The 26,601-nt window shown below is 29.7% G+C and overlaps 3 protein-coding genes across 3 annotated transcripts; 2 read left to right on the forward strand and 1 right to left on the reverse strand.

Moving 5' to 3' along the window:
- Positions 1-5,036: 5,036 nt before the first annotated feature.
- On the reverse strand, positions 5,037-6,534 carry LOC100812108 (gibberellin 3-beta-dioxygenase 4-like). The gene is made up of 2 exons (NM_001253114.2): positions 6,020-6,534; positions 5,037-5,671 (listed from the first exon to the last, which is right to left on the reverse strand). The coding sequence occupies exons 1-2, from the start codon at positions 6,373-6,375 to the stop codon at positions 5,068-5,070; spliced, it is 960 nt and encodes a 319-aa protein (NP_001240043.1). The 5' UTR covers positions 6,376-6,534; the 3' UTR covers positions 5,037-5,067.
- A 4,371-nt stretch (positions 6,535-10,905) lies between these two features.
- LOC102668321 (uncharacterized) lies at positions 10,906-16,599 on the forward strand. Its single transcript, XM_006588276.4, has 2 exons — positions 10,906-11,388; positions 16,144-16,599. Exons 1-2 carry the CDS (start codon positions 10,981-10,983, stop codon positions 16,564-16,566), a joined length of 831 nt encoding a protein of 276 aa, XP_006588339.1. The 5' UTR covers positions 10,906-10,980; the 3' UTR covers positions 16,567-16,599.
- Positions 16,600-18,521: 1,922 nt separating this feature from the next.
- On the forward strand, positions 18,522-25,066 carry LOC100812659 (beta-amylase 7). Its single transcript, XM_003534516.5, has 11 exons — positions 18,522-18,844; positions 19,327-19,918; positions 20,312-20,596; positions 21,326-21,403; positions 21,564-21,767; positions 21,858-22,052; positions 22,231-22,395; positions 22,885-23,145; positions 23,847-24,068; positions 24,143-24,362; positions 24,818-25,066. The coding sequence occupies exons 2-11, from the start codon at positions 19,460-19,462 to the stop codon at positions 24,844-24,846; spliced, it is 2,118 nt and encodes a 705-aa protein (XP_003534564.1). The 5' UTR covers positions 18,522-18,844; positions 19,327-19,459; the 3' UTR covers positions 24,847-25,066.
- The last annotated feature ends 1,535 nt before the right edge of the window (positions 25,067-26,601 follow it).

The raw sequence follows: 26,601 nt of genomic DNA on the forward strand, positions 1-26,601 counted from the left end.
ATAATTTCAGTACCTTCCCTGCTGAAATATATAATACTAGTGAATGCGTCGCACGGCTGAGTTTTATTTTATATAATAGTAGTATAATATATACTCAAAATATACTATATGTTATACTTTTAAATTTTAAACTTAATATATTGTCATACTGTTGTCAAAGAATTCAAAATCATGGTTCAACATATCCCACAACCAACGAAAAATACAAATTTAATATGCAGTAAGGATCTAACCTCAAATCCTCTGAGAAACTGCACTTGAAAACCAACTAAATCAAAGAATAAGATGGACCATAGATGAGACGCAAGTCAAATGATTTCCTAATCTGTAGTGAAAAACAATAAACAATGATGAAAAAGTTAAAATGAGATGAAAACATAATCATGTGTGAGGCGAATAACCAATTATATAACCTGATCGATATTCTCATTTATACATACAAACCCCATGCCATGCTCACACATAAAGGAAGTAATGATGAGTAGTAACCATTGTTGTAATGCCACATAACAACTCAAGCAAAAGTCAGTGATTGAAACAAAACTACAAACTAATATAAAAGGGAGAAAAAAGCTAACCACACCAAAATTTATAAAGGCATGAACCAACACTGACAACATCATGCCATATGTGGAATGCTAAAGAGTCTCACTTTTTGAAAAGCCTTTACACATTGCTTGAATGAACGATCTATAAAAATAACTAACTTTTACCGAAATGTTGAGTGCTTAAATATCAATTAGTATTAGAGTTGGTTATTATCTTGAGAGGATTAAAATTAAAATGAAGTGTCATAGAATATAAGTTACGGAAACATTAACTCATAAAATGTGATACTATGATAGAGACGCCTAACTCTCACATTAAATAGTATAAAATACTTGGTGAAGTATTTAACTAAAAGTCAACCTTCTCAATATAAACAAAAAAGAAAGATAAATACTAACCATGTCCTTAGTGTATATATAATGAAAAAATAGAAATATTTCTTTTAAAGGCAAAAAATTGAGTTGTCTTTCAATTTTTATGCTCTTTTATTTACAAAATAAATACTTTTCCTTTTTAGTAGCAAGACCCTAAAAATAATAATTATATATCAAATAAATATCAAAATTATAGCCACCAAAATTAAAGACAATACAGATTTATAAGAATACCCAATTAAACAATATCCACCTTATTGATTCAGTGTTTCAAATAAAACAATTATGAAAAAGAATATCCAAAAAGAAAGCATGGATTTGAATTAGAAACTCATGGTACATTTTAGAGAGAAAATTATAAACATCTCTCTTCAAAGTAGCACAATTGAGTAACAATCCAAAGAAAAAAGCCTACAATAATGTAGCTAGTTAAGAAATTATAACAAAAAATAAATCCAAATAAAATAGTTGGAGATGCTCTGGGTGGTCTCCCACATGAACTGTGGGGGCCAACGACGGTTACTGTAGTAATACCTTACAAATAGGAAAAAAATATCAGTGTCAGGGTGATGTTTTCTTGAAGAAGAAAAAGGGAAAAAAAAAAAGAAAAATTGTTCTATATTTTTTCTTTCCTAACCACGACCTAGGAATGCCAAGAATGATGTTGATGCTAGTGACTGGAGTGTGAAGAAGAAATAGAAAAAAGAAGGGAAAGAAACAAGAACGTGAAAATGGAGAGATAGTACAATTTTAATTTTGAATTTTAAAGAATGGGATGTATACTTTTCAAATTTTAGAATTTTGTAATTTACACTTTATTTAATTTATAGACAAATGTGTGGAAGTGAAGAGAAAGTACGGTTTCAATTTTGAATTTTAAAAGAATGAAACGTACCTAAGAAGTTATAATACTTTTTAAATTTTAGAATTTTCTTAATACTTTCATTTACAGATAAAAGCATTAAAATGAAGATAAAGTATCATTTGAATTTTAACAAATGGTGCATATAGAAGCCATAATGCTTTTCAAATTTTAAAATTTTATAATTAATACTTTCATTTAATTTACAGACAAGAGCATCAAAGTGAAAAGAGAGTAAGCTTGAGTTTTAAAAAATGAATAAGAAGCCATAATACTCTTTTCAAAATTTAGATTTTTGTAATTAATATTTTCATGTATAGACAAGAACGTGAAAGTGAAAACAAAATATAATTTGAATTTTAAATAATGAAAGTACGAAGAAGTTATAATACTTTTTACACTTTAGGATTTTGTAACGTACTTTCATTTAATGTAAGAGAGTGAAATTGTGAATTTTAAAAAATAAAACATACAAAAGAAATCATAATACTTTTCAAATTTTGTAATTAATCTTTTCATTTATAGACAAAAGGGTGAAAGCGAAGACATTATGGTTTGAATTTTGAAACTTAATTTTTAAAAATGGTGCATCTAGAGAAAATCTTAATACTTTTCAAATTTTAAAATTTTGTAATTAATGTTTTTTATTTATAGAGATGACATTTAAACTTAATGACTATTTAATTTTAGACTTAAATATGTTTTGAATCATTAATGAATTTTTGAATTTTAATATTTTTCATCTTATGGATCCTAATAAATGGTTTATTTTAATTTTGTCCTTAAAGTTTATTTAAATTTTATTTCACTTTTTAAAGCACTATCTAGTACAAATCTAGTAAAAAAAATAAAATAAGAAATTCATTAGGCACCAAAAACAAAATTCAAAAATTTATCACATACCATATTTAAGCCTATAAGGCTTTTAAGAGATTTCCTAAGAACTTTTCTTGTGATCGTCACACGTGTAAGTAAAATTTTGTCAAAAAAAAAAAAACACATGTAAGTAAAACTTTCCTGTAAATGGAGTTTAAAAATATCAGATAGAGGCAACCTTGAAATGGGCATATCGTGTATTTAAGATTGTTCGGAACTCTAAATATATATTCTTGGTGATGTTCATCAGGAAGCCATGCATGCATGAAATGATGTACTGTGAGAAATGGGGTGCACGTCTTAGCACCTTCAACAGAATTGTTTTTCAGTTTCTCTATAAAAAAAAAAGAGGATATCTTAGTTTCCATTAATGATAATTAAATAATTATTAGTAATAGTTAATTCAGCTCACTCCAAAAAAAAAAAAACTCCAATAATGATGTATTCGACAAAATTAATGTTTTTTCATTAATTTTAATATTATGCACGTGTGTGACTTTCTAACTAACGGGATCCGAACAGGCTAGCTAGCTACCCATGAATGACATTGAGTTGTACTATATATATAAGTTTCCATCAAGAAAAGCCAAATGGCAACAATAGGATCCTACTTTTAATTCTCATTCAAAATCTTGATTAGGTCTTTTTATCTTAATATAAATTTTAGATATGGACAGCTAGAAGCCTAAGGGATTCGGTTTAGGTTGAACCCTTATCTAATTTGTCAACAATGAGTTTGAGAAAAGGTATTATATATGAACCATTGGCATGCATAGATCTCATGCATATACTCTTGACTTATATGGAGAAACAATGATATGAAAATTAAAACAACGTTCCTAGTTTTGATTGCTCTTTTTCAATTAAGTAAACATCAAATGATAATCCTAATAACGGAGAAAAGAGATTCTAGTTTTTTGAAACAGTTTTTATTAGAGAAAAACAAGATTTTCCATAATGACCCATATCATTATATTCCACAAATTGAATAGCTTCTCCTCAGCTACTTCCACTGTACCAATTGAATAATATTCTTTCCTGCAGAAAGTATGAAAGAGACAAAAATATGCCAAAAAAAGACTTAATAATAAAATTTTAATACAGTAATTAAAATTCAGTGTAAATTGTTCATTTTAGCTCCGTAAAATTACCGATCACATTAATCATTTTAATAGTTTTTTTTAATGCTAAATTTATTACAGAAAGGCTGTTTGTGTGTTTTACAATGACTTTTACCCGGAGATTAGGAAATAACGTAGCTCATGAGTTAGCCGCTTTAGCATTCATATTTTTCTTGAAAAGTACTTGATTGAAGAAGTTCCCCGTTAAGTGGAACATCTACTCATTTCTGATGTAAATTAGTATGTTTTTCTCGTGTGAGTGCTGTCAACTCAAAAAAAGCTATCAGTTATATATATATATATATATATATATATATATATATATATATATATATATATATATATATATATATATATATATTCTGTATACATGAAGGGAATGATTTATTCTAATTTGTTTTGAAACATAAACAAAACTAATATGAGCACACAGGTTTGCATGATCAACCCAATATTGAATTAAAAAGAGCACACAGTTTTTTTAGTGGAAAGTGGAAACACACATAAAATAATCCTGGCAATAATTAACTAGGGTTCGTTTTCGCCAGTTGATAGCAGTTTTCTATAACGCATGGTGGGGATTTAACTATCTTAACTCAGTTTCAACTATACAGCACCCAGTTGCAGTAATTTATGTGTTTTTTTAGAATAAATTATACATCGAATAAAAAATAGCAGTAGGATACAGTACATCCTTGTTCGGTTTGTGGTTTTTATATATTATTGTTTTTTATGAATAATTCTAAAAATGTTTTTTATTTGTATTTAATTTTATTACCTTTTATTTTCAGAGATTAATTTGTATAAAAAATTAAAATAATAATTTTATCCAAAATTTTGAAAATAAAGAAAAACCAAAATGATATATTTTTTTGTAATTATATATCAAAATACAATAAAATAGATGATGTTTAGACCCATTGATACATCCATTATTTCTTATGAAATAGTTAGTTAGTATAAACATTGCAGGTTATACTACTAATATGATACATCATACACTAGTAGTAAAAAACAAGCAGGTATATCAAATTTCTATATTACATTATACATCATACACTAGTAGTAAAAAACTAGCAGGTATATCAAATTTCTATATTACATTAACGAAACTATTTCAATTTAGAATCGATTTAGAAAAAAAAATCAATATAGGATCGAGGGTGTTTAATTATACTATTAATAATTTAGTTTCTATTAAATATGGAGACATTTCAATGCCAAACCTTTAAACTACATGACACTTTTTTTTTGTGAAGAACAGATATTGTAACTTTTGCAACATTTACAACTGAGCCTTGATCGAAGCAAAGTCTCTAACTGTGAAACCCACCTTATCAAATCTACCTCTTTCATTGCTCTCTCTAAATTTCAAATAGTCCAAGCACACAAATGGTTTGTACTTCCTTTTATTCCCTTCTCCAACAACTTCATCTGGTGCCAAAATCACCTTGTCATCCTCAAAGCACCAAAAGAATGATAGAGAAAACCGGTTCTCATGATGTTTCAAAACAACTCTATGTTCTGAGGATCTTAGTTTGTCATTGCTCCAAGCTTGCAACATATCACCTATGTTCACCACTAGGGTTCCCTCAGATGGGTTTATATCTATCCACTCTCCCTCATTTGATCTCACTTGAAGCCCTCCTATCTCATCTTGATATAAGATAGTAATACAACTCATATCAGTGTGCATCCCAAGCCCCTCAACTTGATCTTCTATAACTTCTGGAGCTGAGTAATTGTTTACCCTCAAGTAACCGTGGCACTTCTTGAACTCAGAATCATAGAACTTCTTCTCAATGCCATCCCCTATGCTCATCAATACAAGCTTTAGAATTTTCTTAGACAAATCTTCCATCTTACTGCAATATTCTTGTATTATCACACTGTTCAAAACACACAAAAATAAGTTATAAAATCATGTCGCAATAAAATCTTGTTTGGATTTTTTTTTATATAAATACTTATAAGAGAAGAAAATTAAAAAATAAAATAAACTTTTCTCATTACTTATTATTTAATTTTTACCGAAACTTTGTCACTTAACTTCTTCAAAAGCTGAAATGTGTAAGTTTGATTCTGGTTTATGAGAGAATTTCAATTTATTTTACCTTCTTGTTTTCTTCTCTTATAAATATTTAGGAAAAAAATTATCTAATATAATTGGGACCTAAATCAAATTAAACAGACAGAGAACACCAAGATAGTTAAAAATGCCCACAAACATTAATTACCTGAATTTGGAGTCCTTTTTGTCAAAGAGGATCTCAGCAGAATTATCAGCAGAAACATAAAAGTTGGGTCCATTGACTCGGAGGCTCTCAAAGAATGGAGAGGCAATGAAAAGAGGGGTGTAAGAATTTAAAGATGACAAAGGACCAAGTCTAAGTTTAGTATTAGAAGGGAGGTTGAAGAGGTGTTTGGATAGTGTCTGGATCTGGCTGCAAAGATCTTTGGAGATTCCATGGTTGATTATGTGGAAAAGACCCCAATCTTTGCTTGCATTATAGAGAGAGGATAGAGAACATGGCTGCAATGGCTGAGAAAGGTCCAAAATGGGAATGCCAGCATGAGATTTGGTGTTAGACATAATGCCTAGGATATGAAGAAGAGATGTATAACATATTGCCACCTAAATCTTGGTTTGCTTATTATATAGAAAGTTTGGTCAGAAGCTTAGAATTTGAAGAATGGAATAGATATATAGAATGTTGAAAGGACAACGAGTATATTACTATTTTTGTCAATTAATGGGAGAAGTGCATGCCACCAAAATATATAAAATATGCAAAATGATTAAAGAAGGAAAACTAAATTGTTGGTGCACACTATATCATATGATTATACACAATGACATGTCATGAGGGTCTATGACCTTGATAGCAATAGGTCCTATCATTTTGAAAGGTACTCTATTAATAGAAATTGACATCAACAAAAGGTTGAAAAATTTGTCACTAAAAAGTACATACAAAATTTTTATCCTTTTTTTTTCTTTCTTAAAGCTGATAGGAGAGTGTTATTAAAAAATCATTTAAAAAAAATTAGTTTAGGAAAAATAAATCCCCAATCCTTTTTTTAGGTGTTCAACACACAAGAATTTTGACCATCAATTCTCAGGACTTCTTATGTGTAGTGATCGAATTCATTAATACGAGAACTTTTAAAATAAGTATGTATCAACTTCTTCAAAAAGAAAGTAAAAATGAGCGTTATTTGAGTCTATTTTAAAAATTTTTTTATTAATAAAATTTTTTAAAATTTAATTTGTATGATTGAAACTTTTAGTCTAATAATAAATTTATATATATCCAATTGTTAATTATTTTAACTTTTAGGGGTGATTTTGATTTAGACTAATGTAACACACTTCATTTTTACATCCATATACCTTACATTTCGTTGTCTTTTTTTTCAACATTATTTATCATGTGTGTTAGGACTTTTTTTCCCTCCTCTTCTTTCAATGGTGTATAAACTCCTTTTGAGTGTGAAAACATCATTACATTTTTCTCAATCGTTTCTTTCAAATTCACCTGAGCTGCTTAACTTTTCTGTGTAGCAAATGATACACTTCATTAATAGTGTTTTCACAAAATCATTTTGTAATTGCTAAAACTGTTTACCAACGACACAATATGATATGCGGGACATGATGATAGGATTGACCTATATATTGAAGAAAATGTGACTATGATCATTTATATATAGAATATTTCAAACAATATGCAAGGCATGCAGTATCTTGGCACTAAGCTGCAGTGGGATACATTATGATTGCATACCAATTACGTCCAGAAAAAAGTTTCATACAAATTTCTTCTTAGCACTAAAGTGCATATATATATATGTTCTGATTAGTCACGTTAGGCATAAGTCAAATCTTGCAAGAACCCCATTTTCATTCATACATGGTTAAATCAAATGGATTGCGAGTTGCGATCGAACCCATTTAGGATAATCTCAAGCTATATATAAAAGGAAAGTAGGAATCTTTGGTGTGGAATATGCCATCAAACTATTTACTGGTACCATCAAGTATATGAATTGCGAGTTTGTCATTAAGATTAATGCTCTAGTTTCAGCAGAGAAAACGCCAGATCTGTTGGATGAAGTGTGTGTAAAATACAAATGGGTTGGAGTGTCTGAATCTGTGTTGGTTCAAAGATAATTTGTTTTTAATTAATTATTTTAATAAATATTTTCATATATATATATATATATATATATATATATATATATATATATATATATATGCCGTAAAAAAAATTATAGAATGGTTGATATAACCTCGTTCTTTAAACATATGATGAGAAGTTTGTTATTATCAACATATATTTGAAATATGTAAGTATTTTAAGTGGATCTCACTATTTTGAAAAATAAGTCTTAATTCATTAAATGGTATTAATTGTTTTCTTTATTTATAAAAGGTTTCACAAATGTATGACATTAGTTTTTCTTTATTTTAAGAAAGGTTAAATGAGTTTTTTTATATCACATCATATTTATATATTTTAACTATAAAAACCTCTCACAATTATACATTTTTCTACTGCTTACATGAAAAGACTTCAGTAAATAAAAAAATTAACAAAAAGTAAAACATTAAGTGAATTTGTTTAAATTTAAAAATAACTTTAAATAACTTATACGTTACATCAAAATATTTATATTAAATTTTACTTAAATTAATTTTAATCAAAATTATCGAAACATAAATCATCAAACTTTAAAATGAATTCTAATCAAAATGAATTATTTTAAATGCCGATCAAAATATAAATTAGGTTGGAGCACAAATTATATTATTTCTGATTTATTTCTCCGGTGAGGATAGCAAACAAGGGCCATCATCTTTTATAGCCCGAATACATATCTTACCCGGATATCTGCCTGGATCCCTATCTGCATCGAATATATCAAACCCATTGAAAAGAACAATAGAACAACGTTGTATACCAAAAGTTAACTACAAAACCCCACTCAAAAGAAGCATTAGGATGAAGAACTTGAACTCCAAGATCATTGTCACCAGATTTGCAATGAAGGGTTAGGTCCGATCCTCCTTCTAAAGAATTTGTCACTCGTGTTTTTTGTATTCTCGATCCCCAATAACTAGCATTAATTGCTGGTTGTTAGCAGCCAAAGTAAGAAAACACTTCTGACAAATAATACTAACATTTTACAACTAAGTTACTAAAATATGGAAATACTAAATTTAATCTTTAAAAGTATAGAGACCGTTAATTTCTGTTCGTCACCATTAATAAAATTATTTTAGTATATTTTTTTATCTCTTAAAAGTATTAATTAAAAATGAATAAACATTAATTTTTTATTAAAAGAATAATGATATATATATATATATATATATATATATATATATATATATATATATATATATATATATTATTCATTAATTTTTATAATTATTTTAGTCAATGTTTTCAAAGATATACTTATTAACATTCTTCATTTTTTAGATGTAAGGATATTGAATGACATTAATTTTTTTCTTTATTTTTAGGAAGGTATTAAAGTTTGATTGAATTTTGGTCATACATGTCATTGAATGACATTAATTTTTTTTCTTTATTTTGAAAACCGTAGGATAATTTTGTTTCATGTGAAGTTTTTTTATTTTAAATAATTTATTGTTATAATAATAAGCAAATATCTATGTTTGTCAATTTAATAGGTTCCACCTCAAATCGATCAATAATATACATCGATCAATATTATAACCCGTGTAAAAATTCCATCTTGAGAAAAAATTCCCTCTAAGAAAATCTTCACGTGGAAGATGATTGATTCTCTTCATGAGAGCAATAAAATGCATTAGAAGGCCATATATAGTCAAATAGAATAAAAATTATATATTATCGAACACAAAAAAAAGGACCGAGATTTAGCTATTTGAAGCAAATGTTGAGGGGTTAATGATATTTTAAAAAAATTGTTTAATTATACACTATCATTGTAAAATATAATTTTATAAAGATAATTGATAATATGTGAAAATAATTTCTCATTTAACGTTTATTTGGAAGAAGAGTTATTATAATTGGATCATTAATTAAGCAATTACAAAGTCAACATGTAAACTAATTAGTCAAAATGTAAACATGAGAAAAAATTAATTAAAGACTTTTTTTTTTTAAAGAAAAATGTTATATTTATTGACGAACGCTGGTTTCAAACCCAGGTGCTTGTGGTTTAAGGGAATGCTTTCAATCCAACAAACAACTAAGATGCTTGTTATATTTATTAACATAACAACAAAGGTGGTTGTTATATTTAGATTTAATTACTTATTTGATTTTTATAGTTTTTATTTAATCTTTTAGTCTTTATAATTTTAAAGTATTTTTTTAAATTTTTAAAGTTTATATTTTAATTCTCTTTTAATTTTTATAGTTTGAAAGTGATTTTCTTAGTCTTTATAATTTGTATTTTAATTTTATTTTAGATCTTATAATTTGAAAGTGATCTTTTAGTTCATATACTTTATATTTTAATTTTCTTTTAGTCTTTATTATCAAAATATGAATAATATTATTAAATATAATTAATTATAAAATATTAACAAGTAATTCATAATTAATTTATAATAAAAAATAATTGATAATTTATAATTAATCTGTAATTAATTATTTTTATATATTTTTTTATAGTAAAGATTAAAATGTAATTAAAATAAAAATTATAAGAATTAAAAAAATCACTTTCGAATCATAGAAATTAAAAAAAATTAAATACAAATTATAAAGATTAAAAAAATCACTTTAAAATTATAAAACTAAAAAAGAATTAAAATATAAACGAACTAAAAAAATTACTTTTAACTATAAAAACAAAAAAGATAGAATCATAAAACTATAAAAACAAATGAGTAATTTAATCTTATATTTATTAAGATCTTCATTATTTAGTTAATATCATTGACTGACATTAATTTTTTTTTTCTTAAATGAGTTGTTTCTCATAAATATCATTGAATGGCATTCAAAAAAATCTTTATTTTAATTTAAGGAAGGTAAAAACATTGAACGCGCTTTGTTTTATCATATCACATCGTATTTATATACTTTAATAACTATATATATGAAGACCCGGCCCGTCACAAATATATGTATATATAAGATAGAAGACTCTTGTTAAATAAAAAGGGTTAGACACAAAAGGTGCAACAATGTCTTTGTTTGCTAAAAGTGTTTCCATACTTTGGGTGTTTATGCTTTTATCATCAAACAATGCTATGGCGGTGAAGAATCTCGTTATTGAGGTCACAAATAATTTGGCAGGAAATTTGGACTTAAACGTTTCTTGTCCCAATATTGATTCTGCACATGAACAGCACCTTCTTCACCCGGGTACTCACCATCAATGGAGTTATTCTGGTTATATGCAACCTACAAAGCCACCGTTCCTTTGTTCCTTTCAATGGCAAGGACAAGGTGCCTCTCGTTCGTTTAATATGTACGTTCCAACTCTGGATTTTTATCGCGTACAGAGTCATTGGTATATAAAACAAAGTGGACCATGTAGGATGGATTCTTTATTCCTTCCCATGCCCACTTATGTTTGTTCTGAATGGGAGTAAAATATATATTTCTGCATACTCAAAACCCTCTTCTATCATCTAAATAAAGAATGATCACTATATCTGGGTTAACATTAATTATAGTGAATTGATTGCTCTAAATTTCATTATAAAATTGAGTATGCATGTTTGGTGATATTAGCTAGGGAAGAAGGAAAATTTCATGAGATAACAAGAGGTTCGAGTAGCGTGATATTGTCTCAGTCAAGATGATCGATTTGAGGTGGAACCTATTAAATTGTCAAACATAGATATTTGCTTATTATTATAACCAATAAATTATTTAAAATAAAAAAACTTCACATTTTTAATCACTTATAAAAAAAATAAACTATAATATTATATTTTCCTGAGCGGGCATATTCTAAGATTCTAGTAAACATGTTGCTAATTGAGATAATTATCAATTATATATATAACTTTAATATCAATATATGTCGTTATCAATACAAGCTTTAGAATTTTCTTAGACAAATCTTCCATCTTACTGCAATATTCTTGTATTATCACACTGTTCAAAACACACAAAAATAAGTTATAAAATCATGTCGCAATAAAATCTTGTGCGGATACTTTTTTTATAAATACTTATAAGAGAAGAAAATTAAAAAATAAAATAAACTTTTCTCATTACTTATTATTTAATTTTTACCGAAACTTTGTCACTTCTTCAAAAGCTTAAATGTGTAAGTTTGATTCTGGTTTATGAGAGAATTTCAATTTATTTTACCTTCTTGTTTTCTTCACTTATAAATGTTTAAGAAAAAAATTATCTAATATATATAATTGGGACCTAAATCAAATTATACAGACAAGGAACACCAAGATAGCTAAAAATGCCCACAAACATTGATTAATTACCTGAATTTGGAGTCCTTTTTGTCAAAGAGGATCTCAGCAAAAATTATCAGCAGAAACATAAAAGTTGGGTCCATTGACTCGGAGGCTCTCAAAGAATGGAGAGGCAATGAAAAGAGGGGTGTAAGAATTTAAAGATGACAAAGGACCAAGTCTAAGTTTAGTTTTAGAAGGGAGGGTGAAGAGGTGTTTGGATAGTGTCTGGATCTGGCTGCAAAGATCTTTGGAGATTCCATAGTTGATTATGTGGAAAAGACCCCAATCTTTGCTTGCATTATAGAGAGAGGATAGAGAACATGGCTGCAATGGCTGAGAAAGGTCCAAAATGGGAGTGCCGGCATGAGATTTGGTGTTAGACATAATGCCTAGGATATGAAGAAGAGATGTATAACATATTGCCACCTAAATCTTGGTTTGCTTATTATATAGAAAGTTTGGTCAGAAGCTTAGAATTTGAAGAACGGAATAGATATATAGAATGTTGAAAGGACAACGAGTATATTACTATTTTTGTCAATTAATGGGAGAAGTGCATGCCGCCAAAATATATAGAATGTGCAAAATGATTAAAGAAGGAAAACTAAATTGTTGGTGCACACTATATGATAAGATTATACACAATGGCATGTCATGAGGGTCTATGACCTTGATAACTATTAGGTCCTATCATTTTGAAAAGTCTATTAATAGAAACTGACATCAACAAAGGTTAAAAATTTTGTCACTAAAAGGTACATACAAAATTTTTATCCTTTTTTCAACTTTCTTAAAACTGATAGGAGAGTGTTATTAAAAAATAATTTAAAAAAAGATTAGTTTAGGAAAAATAGATCCCGACCCTTTTCTTAGGTATTCAACACACAAAAATTTTGATCATCAATTTCAAGACCTCTTATGTGCACTGATCAAATTCATTAATATAAAAACTTTCAAAATAAGTATGCATCAACTTTTTCAAAAAGAAAATAGAATGGATGTCATTTGAGATTATTTTAAAGATTTTTTTATTAATAGAAATTTTTAAAATTTAATTTGTATGATTGAAACTTTTAGTCTAATAATAAATTTATATATATCCAATTGTTAATTATTTTAACTTTTAGGGGTGATTTTGATTTAGACTAATGTAACACACTTCATTTTTACATCCATATACCTTACATTTCGTTGTCTTTTTTTTAACATTATTTATCATGTGTGTTAGGACTTTTTTCCCCTCCTCTTCTTTCAATGGTGTATAAACTCCTTTTGAGTGTGAAAACATCATTACATTTTTCAGCAGAGAAAACGCCCGATCTGTTGGATGAATCGAAGTGTGTGTAAAATACAAATGGGTTGGAGTGTGTGAATCTGTGGTGGCTCAAAGATAATTTGTTTCTAATTAATTATTTTAATAAATATTTTCTCATATATATATACCGTTAAAAAAAATATATGATATATGATGAAAAGTTTGTTATTATCAACATATGTTTGAAATATGTAAGCATTTTAAGTGGATCTCACTATTTTGAAAAATAAGTCTTAATTCATTAAATGACATTAATTGTTTTCTTTATTTATAAAAGGTTTCACAAATGTATGACATTAGTTTTTCTTTATTTTAAGAATGGTTAAATGAGTTTTTTACATCGCATCATATTTATATATTTTAACTATAAAAACCTCTCACAATTATACATTTTTCTACTGCTTACATGAAAAGACTTCAGTAAATAAAAAAATAATTAACAAAAGGTAAAACAATAAGTGAATTTATTTAAATTTAAAAATAACTTTAAATAACTTATACATTGGATCAAAATATTTATATTAAATTTTACTTAAATTAATTTTAATCAAAATTATTGAAACATAAATCACCAAACTTTAAAATGAATTCTAATAAAAATCAATTTATTCAAAATCAATTATTTTAATTGCCCGATCAAAATATAAATTAGGTTGGAGCATAAATTATATTATTTCTGATTTATTTCTTCGGTGAAGACAGCAAACAAGGGCCATCTTCTTTTATAGCCCAAATGCATATCTTATCCGGACATCTGCCTGGATCCCTATCTGCATCGAATATATCAAATCTATTGAAAAGAACAACAGAACAACGTTGTATATATACCAAAAGTTAACTACAAAACCCCACTCAAAAGAAGCATTGGGATGAAGAACTTGAACTCCAAGATCATTGTCACCAGATTTGCAGTGAAGGGTTAGGTCCGATCCTCCTTCTAAAGAATTTGTGACTGTTGTGTTTTTTGTATTCCCCATCCCCAATAACTAGCATTGCTGGTTGTTAGCAGCCAAAGTAAGAAAACACTTAGGACAAATAATAGTGACATTTTAAGGGTAAATAATAAACTTTATCCTTCAATATGTAATTGGCTGACAAATGCGTCTTTGAAAGATGAAAATAGAAAATTTAGTCTCTTGAAAATGTAAAAAGTGCGACAAATATATCCGACCGTTAACTTCCGTCCATTATCGTTAATAAAATAGTCTATATGGTACGGAGAGAAAAATTTGTCACTGGAATGATTGTTAACGTGAATTGCTAGCACTCATAATATTTTTTGACTTTTTGTCTTTCTATCTCATTGACAAATACGTCCCTAAAAGATGAAAATGTAAAATTTAATCCCAAAAATATAAAAGTACGATAAATATATCTGAACCAAGTTGACCGGGTATATTATGTGCACATTCATACAACACAAGTAGAGCAATTGACTTTATATTTTTTCTTTTTCTTCTTTAAAGAAATTTAATTAAGGATGTTAGAGATAAAACTGTTTTCATTAAATTTTTCTTTATTTTTAAATAATCATTTTTTTCTTAATTTAAGAAAATGTCAATGATTTTTCTAATATGAATATGAAATTATTAAAACCACTAAAAACATATATTAACTATAAAACATCTCAAAACTTTGTACCAAGGGCAACAAAAAATACTATTAAAATCACTCAAAAATATATATTTCTCTAATATGAATATGAAATTATTCTTCATTAGAAAAAAGATTCTACAACAATGTCTTTATTTGCTATAAATGGATGCAAAATAATTTTACATTATTTATTCAGAGTATTAATTACAAAAGAATAAACATGAAGTTTTTATTAAAAAATAATGATAAATTAAATATTACAGATTACAATAGAATATTCATTAATTTTTATAATTTTTTAATTATTTTTTATTTCAGTCAATGTTTTCAGAGATACTTATTAACATTCTTTATTATTTAGATTTAGATAATTGAATGACATCAATTTTTTCTTTACTTTTAAAAGGTTCTAAAGGTTGAATAAATTTTTATAAATATCATTGAATGAAATTAATTCTTTCTTTAATTATTTTTTTAAAAAAAATTCAATGATTTTTTTTTTCATATTACATCATATTTATATCTTAACCATAAAAAACTCTAGAATAAATTGTGTTGAGAGAAACATATTAATCTTGTATTGACTATTCCCCATAAAGATTAGTCACAACTTTTAATGACAACAAATTGATACTAAAGCTACAACAATGCCTTTATTTGCTATAAATGGATGTAAAATTATTTTAGTGTATTTTTTATCTCTTAAAAGTATTAATTAAAAATGAATAAACATGAATTTTTTATTAAAAGAATAATGATATATATATATATATATATATATATAATTCATTAATTTTTATAATTATTTTAGTCAATGTTTTCAAAGATATACTTATTAACATTGTAAGGATATTGAATGACATTAATTTTCTGGTCATACATGTCATTGAATGACATTAATTTTTTTTCTTTATTTTGAAAACCGTAGAACAATTTAGTTTGATATTAATTACATGATAGTTGTATAAAAAGCTGGAAAGAACAAATGTAGATATGTCTAATAATAGATGTTGAATATGTGTGTATTTGGTAGAAGTAGTGTTTTGATTGTGTTGGTACTTGTGGGTGTTTTGTGGTGGCCAAACGATGCTGGGACACCAACGAAATGGAAAGCGAATATAAGCGTTAAAAATAGTTTGGGTGGAAATATGGGATTAAACGTTTATTGTCCCCATATTGATCCAAAGCAGCACTTTCTGGGAACTGGGGCTTACTATGAATGGGTTTATTCTGGTGGCATTCCATCGCCAGGAGAGACACCATTTCTTTGTTACTTTACATGGCAAGGTGCCTCTCACTCCACTGATTTGTGCGTCCCAGATAAAGATACCGGTTGCCAATTTGCCGATTGGGAAATCAAACTAAATGGATTGTGTAGGTACTTTGGTGCCGGACCTGGGGCCTATGTTTGCTATAAATGGAATAATTAAATAAACAAACTTCAGTTCATGTTTTCTCTATCATTTCCATATAAAATTGATCCAGTATATTTGCAATAAAGACAACACTACAAAAATCGGTCATTTAATTATAATCCCTTTTTTCAATTACACGATTTCCACCAACTTTTAGAATTATACCAGTTCATCCGTTAGTTGATCATGGTGATGTATAAGTACCAAAAATATCGTTTTGAATGTTTTAATCAGTATTTTCAAAGAAATTATTTATTAACATCCTCCCTTGTTTTTTTTTGGTATAGTATGAAGAATAAAAACAAAAGGAACAACTTGAAAGCAAATAAGTCCTCGTAGACCTGTCGTCCCAACACAAACGCAGGATCCTTCCTTATTCAGTTATAAATAATTGAATGGCATTAATTTGTTTATTAACAAATGTTGTGAAGTTTGAATATGAGTTGTTTGTCAAAATATATCATGAAATATCTTTGAATGACATTAATTTTTTTCTTTATTTTTAAAACTGTTGTAAAGGTTGGATGAGTTGTTTTTCAATTAAGGTAACATTGAGTACATTAACTTTTTTTACTAGTTTTTTTTTTCTCTTTCAAATCACATCACATATTTTTATTATAATAAATTTCATACATGTTGGAATACAGATGTGACATGAAATCTTACAATGAGTATAAGTCTCACAAGGATTAGAATATACAAACCTTAAGGTTTTAAGTTGAAAGGTGGAGTCAAGTTCCCTTACATAATTACTTATAATAACTTATCCGATGTTTACTATTCTCGGATTTCCAACAACAAACACACATTTATCTTATATGTGCAAGAAAAAGGATTGACAAAATTAAGGAGCAATAAACATGTATTTCTTTGCTACAAGTGTTTTCATGCTATCATTGTTATGGGTGCTTATCCTTATTTTGTCGCCAACCAACAATGTTGTGGATGTGTTCCAGCATATTGTTGTGGCCACAAATACTTTGGATAATGGAAGTTTGAACTTAACCATTTCTTGTCCCTGTTATGATCCTACAAAGTCACCACATATTCATCTCTGTCTTGATTACCAATATGAATGGATTTATTTTGGTGATATGACACTTATAAACCGACCATTTTTTTTGTTTCTTTACATGTGAAGATGTCGCTTGTACCTTTAATATGTACGATCCCACTCGTGATTCTGATTGCGAAGAGTGCAATTAACATATAGGAGAAAAGTGACCATGTAGGTTTCATTTTCCCACCAAGGAATTTGCTTGCTATAATTGATTTTAAAATATATGTTTTTATCTTAACATATGTTCTTAAGTTCTACTTGTAGGGTTGAGGAAAGAACTCCGTTGTAGTCAGATATTCTCTTATATCATCTTCTAAATACAAGAGTGGTCGTTGTGTGTTAACATTATTCATGAGTGCTTTCAAAGTTGGGTTCAAGCTTTCTATATATTAGTGATTTACTCTTGATTTCATTATAAAATTGAGTATGTTTTGTGATATCAAGGAAGAATGAAAATTTCATGAGAAACAAAGGTTTAAGTAACTACTTGAAGACTTTTTATTTTTATTTTTCAACAGACATTATTGGAAAAAGGAAATTTTATGGCAATTTTGCAATCACTTTTCAAGACGATTTTAAAAAAGGACCATAATGTTTCAACATGATTAAGAGAGAAAATTATCCTCATATATTCTTATGCATGTATAACTTTAAATCAAATCCAATTTATTTATAATAATTTTAATAAATGACTTGAAATTAGTTTGATAAACAATAAAATTAGTTTAAAAAGTATTTTATTTAAAAATTGGTTTAATAACTAATTACTATCACAATTCACAACAAAAGTGTGAATAACCTAACCTCCTAGTTTAAAAAAAAAAAACCGTTAATAATGACAAAACCAAAACATACATTGCACGTGTTAGCCACTCATAAAGTGTAGTGTTTTTTATTTGGCACTCGCTTAAAAGTTGGCACGCACGCCTCGTTCGTGCCAAGTTCCCAAACACGCTCGTCTCCGCACACACGACACGAGCGAGAACCAACCTCGTGAGACGCATCTCGCATGCTTCACTCGCTCGCACGCTCGCACGCCGGACACTTTCCGGTCCGCACTTCCGTTTCCTGATCTCGATCCTGCCGGATTCCTCCCCTTCGCCATCGATCACGCCGGATCTCCGCGCCGGTCGCCGGGAATTGCTGTTCCTGACGGAGCTCTGAAGATTCCGTCGAGGAGAAGAGGGATCTGCCGGAGAATTCGTCATTTACAACGTGTTTTCGATCTGGAAGGTAACTGTGCTGTGAACTCGTGGCTTAACGCAGTTTTTATGATTTTTTTTCTTTGTTGTAGGCTTGCTGAGTTAGGTGTAGCTACGTGCTTTTCGTTATGTATTGGTTCTAGATTTATTTATGCATTTAACTATTTATTTTAAATGATTGAAATGATGGTTTAAAATATTGGATTTAACATAACTACATAAGGGGCTAGTTCTTCCCAATGTGACGAATTAAGTTTCGAATCCTCGATAGGAAAGTTGTCATATTTAGCATCTGATACTGCATTGTCTCAGATGGAGAACACCAGTGGGGAACAAACAAAAATGATGGCTTAAAATAATTTAGGGGAAGAGGAAACTGTGGTGGCTTGAGTTTTTTGGTTTTAAGTTTTTTGGTGTAATTATTGCCTATGAAGGCTTAAAATTATTTAGGGGAAGAGAAAATTGTCAACTGGTGTTGTTGTGTGTGTTGACTATTTCTTTTGTTTTGTGCAGCTTGTGAAATTCCTGAGGACATGGTGTTTTTGGTTTGAGATGGAGGCCGTTCATAAATTTTGATGGCACTGGCAATCAACAGGATCAGTAGTTTTTAATTGAATTTAAGGATTGAGGGTTCAGACTTGGGATTATGGCAACTGATATGCAGAGGCTTGTTGGAACCAGTGAGGATGATGAAGAAATGGGAATGGATGTGAAAGATGAGGATGATGAGGATGATGATTATGAGGAAAATGGAGGTGAACAGGGGAATGCTTCAGTATCAGGGATGGTAGAGATTGATGATGGGAATGGGATAGGAACTGCCACTGGTGACAACAGGTTTCAGCAGCACCAGCAGTTTCAAGAGCAAGTAGGCACCCCGGGTGGAGGTACTCGAAGATCTAGGCCGCTAGAAGAGAAAGAGAGAACAAAGCTAAGAGAAAGGCGCCGCAGGGCCATCACTGCAAGGATCTTGGCAGGGCTTCGCAGGCATGGCAACTACAATCTAAGAGTTAGGGCTGACATAAATGATGTCATTGCTGCTCTAGCAAGGGAAGCTGGATGGGTGGTTCTTCCAGATGGTTCTACTTTCCCATCAAGATCTCAGGTAATTTATCTGTCAAGATGTAAGTTAAAATTTTCTGCTTGTGAAACTAATCTTTCGTTGAATTTTGTGACTTTTGGTCTGCATCTGCAGGCATTATATGTGGTTTCCCCATGACTAGGAGGACTATGGCCTGATCATTTTGTTTTTTTGTTACCCCTGCAGTTACACTTTGAAAATTCCTTATCAACATTTGTTTTGGAAGGCTCTCTTGCTGAAAAAATATATTTTATTTTATCTATAATGTAGACATTAACTCTTGGTACTTGTTGTGTAGTTGGGTTCTTGGTTTCGTCATATTTAAATGTCTTATTATAGTTGTGCATCTGCATATTTGAGTTCTGACAATTCTCAGAAAAACTCCCACATTGGAACCTTTTCTTCTCAACCTTACAGGGTCAAAAGCCAGCTGGTGGTAATTCTACAATTGTCACTTCATCATCTTCCCTTGCGGCTTCACAACAGACTCCATCTGCTTCTCTCAGGGGAGTTGCTTCTGGCTATAGGAGCCCTTTAGAGTATAATGCATGTCAAACAAAAGGTGTTTTTATGCCTACTCCGTCTCCTTATGATCTATCCTCAAGTTCCCGGTCTCAAACATCTATGGTGGGGGATGGAGAAGCACAAAGAGACAATCGTCCTCTGATTGCTGGTTCAATGGATAATGCTGATGATAAGCAGGTATTTAATGAAGCTATTCGGTCAACATATTGATTTCTTTTCTAGAATTAAGTTTCTTCCAATGTGGTGACTAGTGATACTGATTGCTGGTTCAATGGATAATGCCGATAATAAGCAGGTATTTAATGAAGCTATTTGGTCAACATATTGATTTTTTTTCTAGAATTAAGTTTCTTCCAATGTGGTGACTAGTGACGCTGATGGCTTGAACTTGGGTCTATGCGGTTATTCATTGTTATATTAGTATCTAGTTCACTATTCCTGCATGTATAGAAACACAGCATGTTACAAGGAAATGAATGGTAAGTAAAAGAATAAACACCTAAGTACGCAACACAGGAGGAGTACAGAATGGGAAATAAAGGGAGAATTTATTAAGTTTGGAGCATAACTGTTTGCTGAGCTGGCTAGGAATAATGTAGGGTGGGAATTCATCTGACAGGAATTGGAATGAGGGAATGCTAGATACTAGATAGTGCATTGTAGGCATGAATTAAGAGGAAAGGGTTTAGGGTAGAGGTTCAGTGCATACGAAGAACTCTTGATTTATCTATTATTTTATACATTTTCTGGTCTTGAAAGAGCTAACCTCATTGTTTTTTGTCAGTAAAAGTCAGTTCCTATCATTATGAAAACTTGAAAGGACCCCAAGGCAAATAATTATTTCAGTATGGTGCCTTTGGAAGTTAAATCTCTTGGCCTTGTTTTATACCTTCTTCTTCGTTGCAGATTGCTGACTTGCCCCCCAGATTACCAGAGCGTGATTTGGCTGGTACCCCATATGTTCCAGTTTATGTGATGCTATCGGTAAGCTATTATTTTAATCTTATTTTATTGAAGTTATGCTTGTAATGAGTAGTTCTACTTAATATATATGGGTATTCTTAGTATAACAAAGGAAAAACTCTAATTTTCTTAAGGAAATTATCTGTAAATATGAATCTAATTCTGTCTATATTTTTGACAGTTGGGGGTGATCAATATTAAATGTGAGCTTGTTGATCCCGATGGTCTACTAAAGCAGCTAAGGGTGTTGAAATCAGTACATGTTGATGGTGTTATGGTAGACTGTTGGTGGGGAATAGTGGAGGCACATGCTCCACAAGAGTATAATTGGAATGGTTACAAGAGACTCTTTCAAATGGTGCGAGAGCTTAAGCTTAAGCTGCAGGTGACTATCATAAGTTTAATCATTGTGAGTTGCTCTCTTGCTGATTCAATATGCCTCAGATGGTGACTTGTCCTGTTGACACTTGACCAGGTTGTAATTTCATTTCATGAATGTGGAGGCAATTTTGGCGATGATGTTTGTATTCCACTACCGCATTGGGTTGCTGAAATTGGTCGGAGCAATCCTGACATTTTTTTCACTGATAAAGAGGGAAGACACAACCCTGAATGTCTTTCTTGGGGAATAGATAAGGAACGAGTTTTAAGAGGCCGTACTGCTGTGGAGGTAATGATGACATGATAATAGCAATGGCAACAATACCAGTGTTAGTTACTTAGTTTTAAATCATTTTTCTTCCAAGAAAATCATTTGAATTATATATTTGATGCTTTTTGGGGACAGGATTGGAGACAGAGTTTCCATTTTATGTGTGCTGATAAATTAAGCATGTTGTACTTTGTAGGTTTACTTTGATTTCATGAGAAGTTTCCGGGTAGAGTTTGATGAATACTTTGAGGATGGGTTTATCTCCATGATTGAAATTGGACTGGGTCCATGTGGAGAGTTAAGATACCCATCTTGTCCTGTAAAGCATGGTTGGAGATATCCTGGTGTTGGTGAATTCCAGGTAATCAAGTGTATCATAGTTATCTGTCTGTCACTTTTCAGATTCTGTTTTCTATTACAAATGCTTCCTTGTCTTAAATGTATTTATTTCCATATATTCTTTTAAGCAAGCAAATGCATATTCTGTTGAGCAAAAAAAGTTGAAATGAAAATTTCCCTTATACATAGACTTTTCGTAGCTCAAAAGAAATTTGTTTTGTTTAGCTGTGCTATTTGCCATTTTTTTTTGCCACATGTTTTTCCTTGACAATTTGTTTTAGGATAAGGGTCTTCATTTAACCTCTATTGATATATGTGTTCAACTTTTAGTTTGTTTTAGGAGGTGAATGTTAAATTTTGATTCCACATAGAATCTTTGTCTGTACACCATAACCTGTGTATCCTTCTTGCTGTCTTATCTTCTTCACTTATTGTTGACTGTTTTTGATATCTTTATGCCTTAGATCTCTTTTTAATCACTTCGCTCATCATGCTCCCACTTTGTGTACAGTGCTATGATCAGTATATGTTGAAAAGTCTTAGGAAAGCAGCAGAAGTAAGGGGCCATTCTATTTGGGCTAGAGGGCCAGATAATGCTGGTACCTATAATTCTCAGCCACATGAAACAGGTTTCTTTTGTGATGGGGGTGATTATGATGGCTTCTATGGCAGGTTTTTTCTTAGCTGGTACTCTCAGGTTTTAGTTGATCATGGAAACCGGGTACTTTCTCTGGCAAAATTAGCTTTTGAGGGATCTTGCATTGCTGCAAAGGTAAGTTAATAAAAAAGACAAGCGTAATTTGAAGAAAATTTTGTTCTTTAATCTTGAAGAAAACTTTGATTCTTTTCTGCATCAGAAACTGATGATTTTGTCTTGCAACATAAGGAATGGCATAATTGATGCAGTCCTCGTCTTATATATGTGGTGTTAATTTTCAATGCTTTCAAGCATCATTTTTTAGAACTTGTTTTCAGCTCAATATATCTCTGAAAAATATTGCTTTCTTGAAAAAAGTCTTAACAAAAAAAGACACAAATTACAAGAAAAAAAATCATTTTTATTAAATTAATGCTGTATGTATTGTGGTCGTATCCATTTCTAGAAAATATTCTTCCGGAATAAAAGTCTTAAAAAAAAAAACCCTCCAATCCTTATATAATGTGTGATTTGTTCCTGAAAATTACTTCCCTTAATGTAAAAGATTTGACTTGAGTTCTTCAGAATGACAGATACTCATTAGTAATACACTTTCACCCACAAGTACAACCACCAAAAAAAATAGTATATTCTGCACCAAGCCCCAATAAATGCGAAGAAAAGAAAGAAAACCTTTCCATAAACTTAATACTACTTTAATGCTTATCCTTTTTTACTATAAGTGTTCCATTTGTTGGTATATCATTTTGCTTTTGTGGGTGCATGTGTATTTTGGCCATGTACAGTCTGTTTGATATATTTTAATTTCTATACAGTTATCGGGTATTTATTGGTGGTACAAGACTGCAAGTCATGCTGCTGAATTAACTGCTGGGTATTATAACCCATGCAATCGTGATGGTTATGCTGCAATTATGACAATGTTAAAGACAATTGGAGTCAGCTTAAACATTCCTTGTGTTGACTTGCACACATTTAACCAACAACATGAGGGCTTTCCAGAGACATTTGCAGATCCTGAGGGAATAGTCTGGCAAGTAAGTATCTAATCCTTGCCAAACTTTATGTTGTTATCTGGTTGGTGTCATGATTGGCTGATTGTGTATTACAGTTGTTGAATGCCGGGTGGGATGTTGACCTACCAGTTACCGGTCAGAATGGATTTCCTTGCCTAAACAGAGTTGGCTATAACAAGGTTTTGGATAATGCCAAGCCCATGAATGATCCAGATGGAAGGCTCTTTTCATCCTTTACTTACCTGAGGCTTAGTCCACTTCTTATGGAACAACAAAACTTTGTAGAGTTTGAACGATTTGTCAAGAGAATGCATGGTAAGTTGATTGAATGAATGCTCACTTCATTTTGAACCTATTAAGGAAAGAAAATTATCCCTTTATCTGGCCTTGATTGAATGAATGCTCACGTCATTTTGAACCTTTCTACTCCACAGTCTCACACTCAGTAGGGTAATCAGCAAAAACCCTGAAGACCCAATTTTTTTCAGAGGCATAGTTCAGTAACTGTACTAATATCATCATATTGAACTCTGAATTTCATTATTCGCTCCCACTGATAGTGTTCATTGATCCACCTAGCATGAGACTTTTATCTGATTGGAATCATTTTATAAATGATTGAACATGAAACGAGTTTTAATACCAGTTATCAGAGGTGTACTTCTGTTGGAGAGAAAAACACTGAAACTTTAAGTACCTGCAAAAGTTGTTGCTATCTTGTGGGATGTTGATTATATTAGGGTTGATGAATGTGTCATTTCTCATTGCAGGGGAAGCTGTTCTTGATCTACAGGTATAACCGGTGGGAAACAGAGTCTTGTTGAATTTGTATTTATAAGTCCCGACAAATTGGTTGGGGGTATTCTGTTACAGAATAGGAGAAATAGAATTGTTATTTGCTGCGGCACATATTTGTTAGTTGAGTAGTTTGACTAGGATAGATAAGCTTTTGTTCTTTACCCCCTTTTTTTTGGGATCAAACAACTCACATAAGAACCCGAATGTATATTTTATCCACACATGTGCAACTCATTGACCTTCTGTATTAGCCAATGTACAGTAATCTGTACAATTAATTGCACTTGCAACTTTACATCTGTATAGCAAACTATGATAAACTAAGTTGCCGCCGTCATTCATGATCAATTAAATGGAGCAGATGGCGCCACAATTTTGCTAATCTTATAGCATAACTCATACATATGAGGAGCAGCTTAAGTCAGTTTCATGCAACTCTTTTTCAGTTTCACAGTGAGAGATTTGTGTAGTTGTCACATGTAAGGAGCTGCATCTTTCAGTCTTTCACAAAGGCTACCCGGTTGCATGCCAGAATTTTGAGTTTCATCATGTTGACAAGTTAGATGAGATAAAATTATATATTGATGAGAGATATAGAATGTGAGATAAACTGTGCTTTAAATCGATTTTAATTGATTTGAAAAATGACTTTTCTGATATTTAAAAAGTAATTTTAAAATGATTTTCATAATAAAAATAGAAGATATATAAATTAATTGCCGTTTGTTAAATATTTATTACATCTTTTTATTTATAAAATATATAATATAATCTTGGTATATTAATTTTAAAAAAATTAATTTGCTTTTCTTATAATTTTATATTAATTTTTAAACATATTATAGTATTAAAAACATATATTTACATATTACTTATTTAAGGAACTTATCAAATGAAAACTCATTCTAGATTATTTGATGTATACCCTATTTTATATATTAATAATTCTAGATTATTTGCCTTAAAAAAAAAACACACATTCTATTGTGAGAAATAAAAATTACAATATAGGTCATTATAAATTTAAATAATTAAGATTAAAAGTAAAAAAGTAAATATTATTCAAGTGGCTATGACCGTCTATATATATATATATATATATATATATATATATATATATATATATATATATATATATATATATATATATATATATATATATATATATATATATATATTCCAAAATTGTTTTTCACTTTTGACTAAAAAAGAAATATTTTGAGAAAGATAAAAAAAACTAATGAATTTCAAATTTTTTTCTTTTGCCAAAATATCAATTAGAAGATTTAGTCCCTAGTAAACATTATTTTCAATTATAAACAATAGAATGATATATAAAAAAATAATCAATTTAAAAATGTCATAAAAATGAAATTTAAAAAAAAAAAAATTCATCCATGTCAAAGTGATGGAAATTTATCAACTTTTCATAAATGATGCAAACTCAATTTTATCGATTTAAAGTTCTTATTTATCACTACTAGAAAACTTTAGACTTGATATATCTCATACTGATTTAATCTCAATTTAAAGTTTAAACACAATTAAAGCTTAAATAAGTGTCTTTTACGTGTTTAATCCATTTTTTTATAAAAAAAAAAAAGAGACAAAAAAGTGCCAAACTGAAACTAACAATTGCCCCGCTTATAATAGTTTATGAACACACTGGTTGAAGCAGTATCCAAAGCCAACAAGTTAATGACTATACTATACTTAGTAATAGGATCCGTTCCTTTGGTTCTTCATCAGTTAGTAC

The sequence above is a fragment of the Glycine max genome, chromosome 9, assembly GCF_000004515.6.
Source record: "Glycine max cultivar Williams 82 chromosome 9, Glycine_max_v4.0, whole genome shotgun sequence".
Lineage (NCBI taxonomy): Eukaryota > Viridiplantae > Streptophyta > Magnoliopsida > Fabales > Fabaceae > Glycine > Glycine max.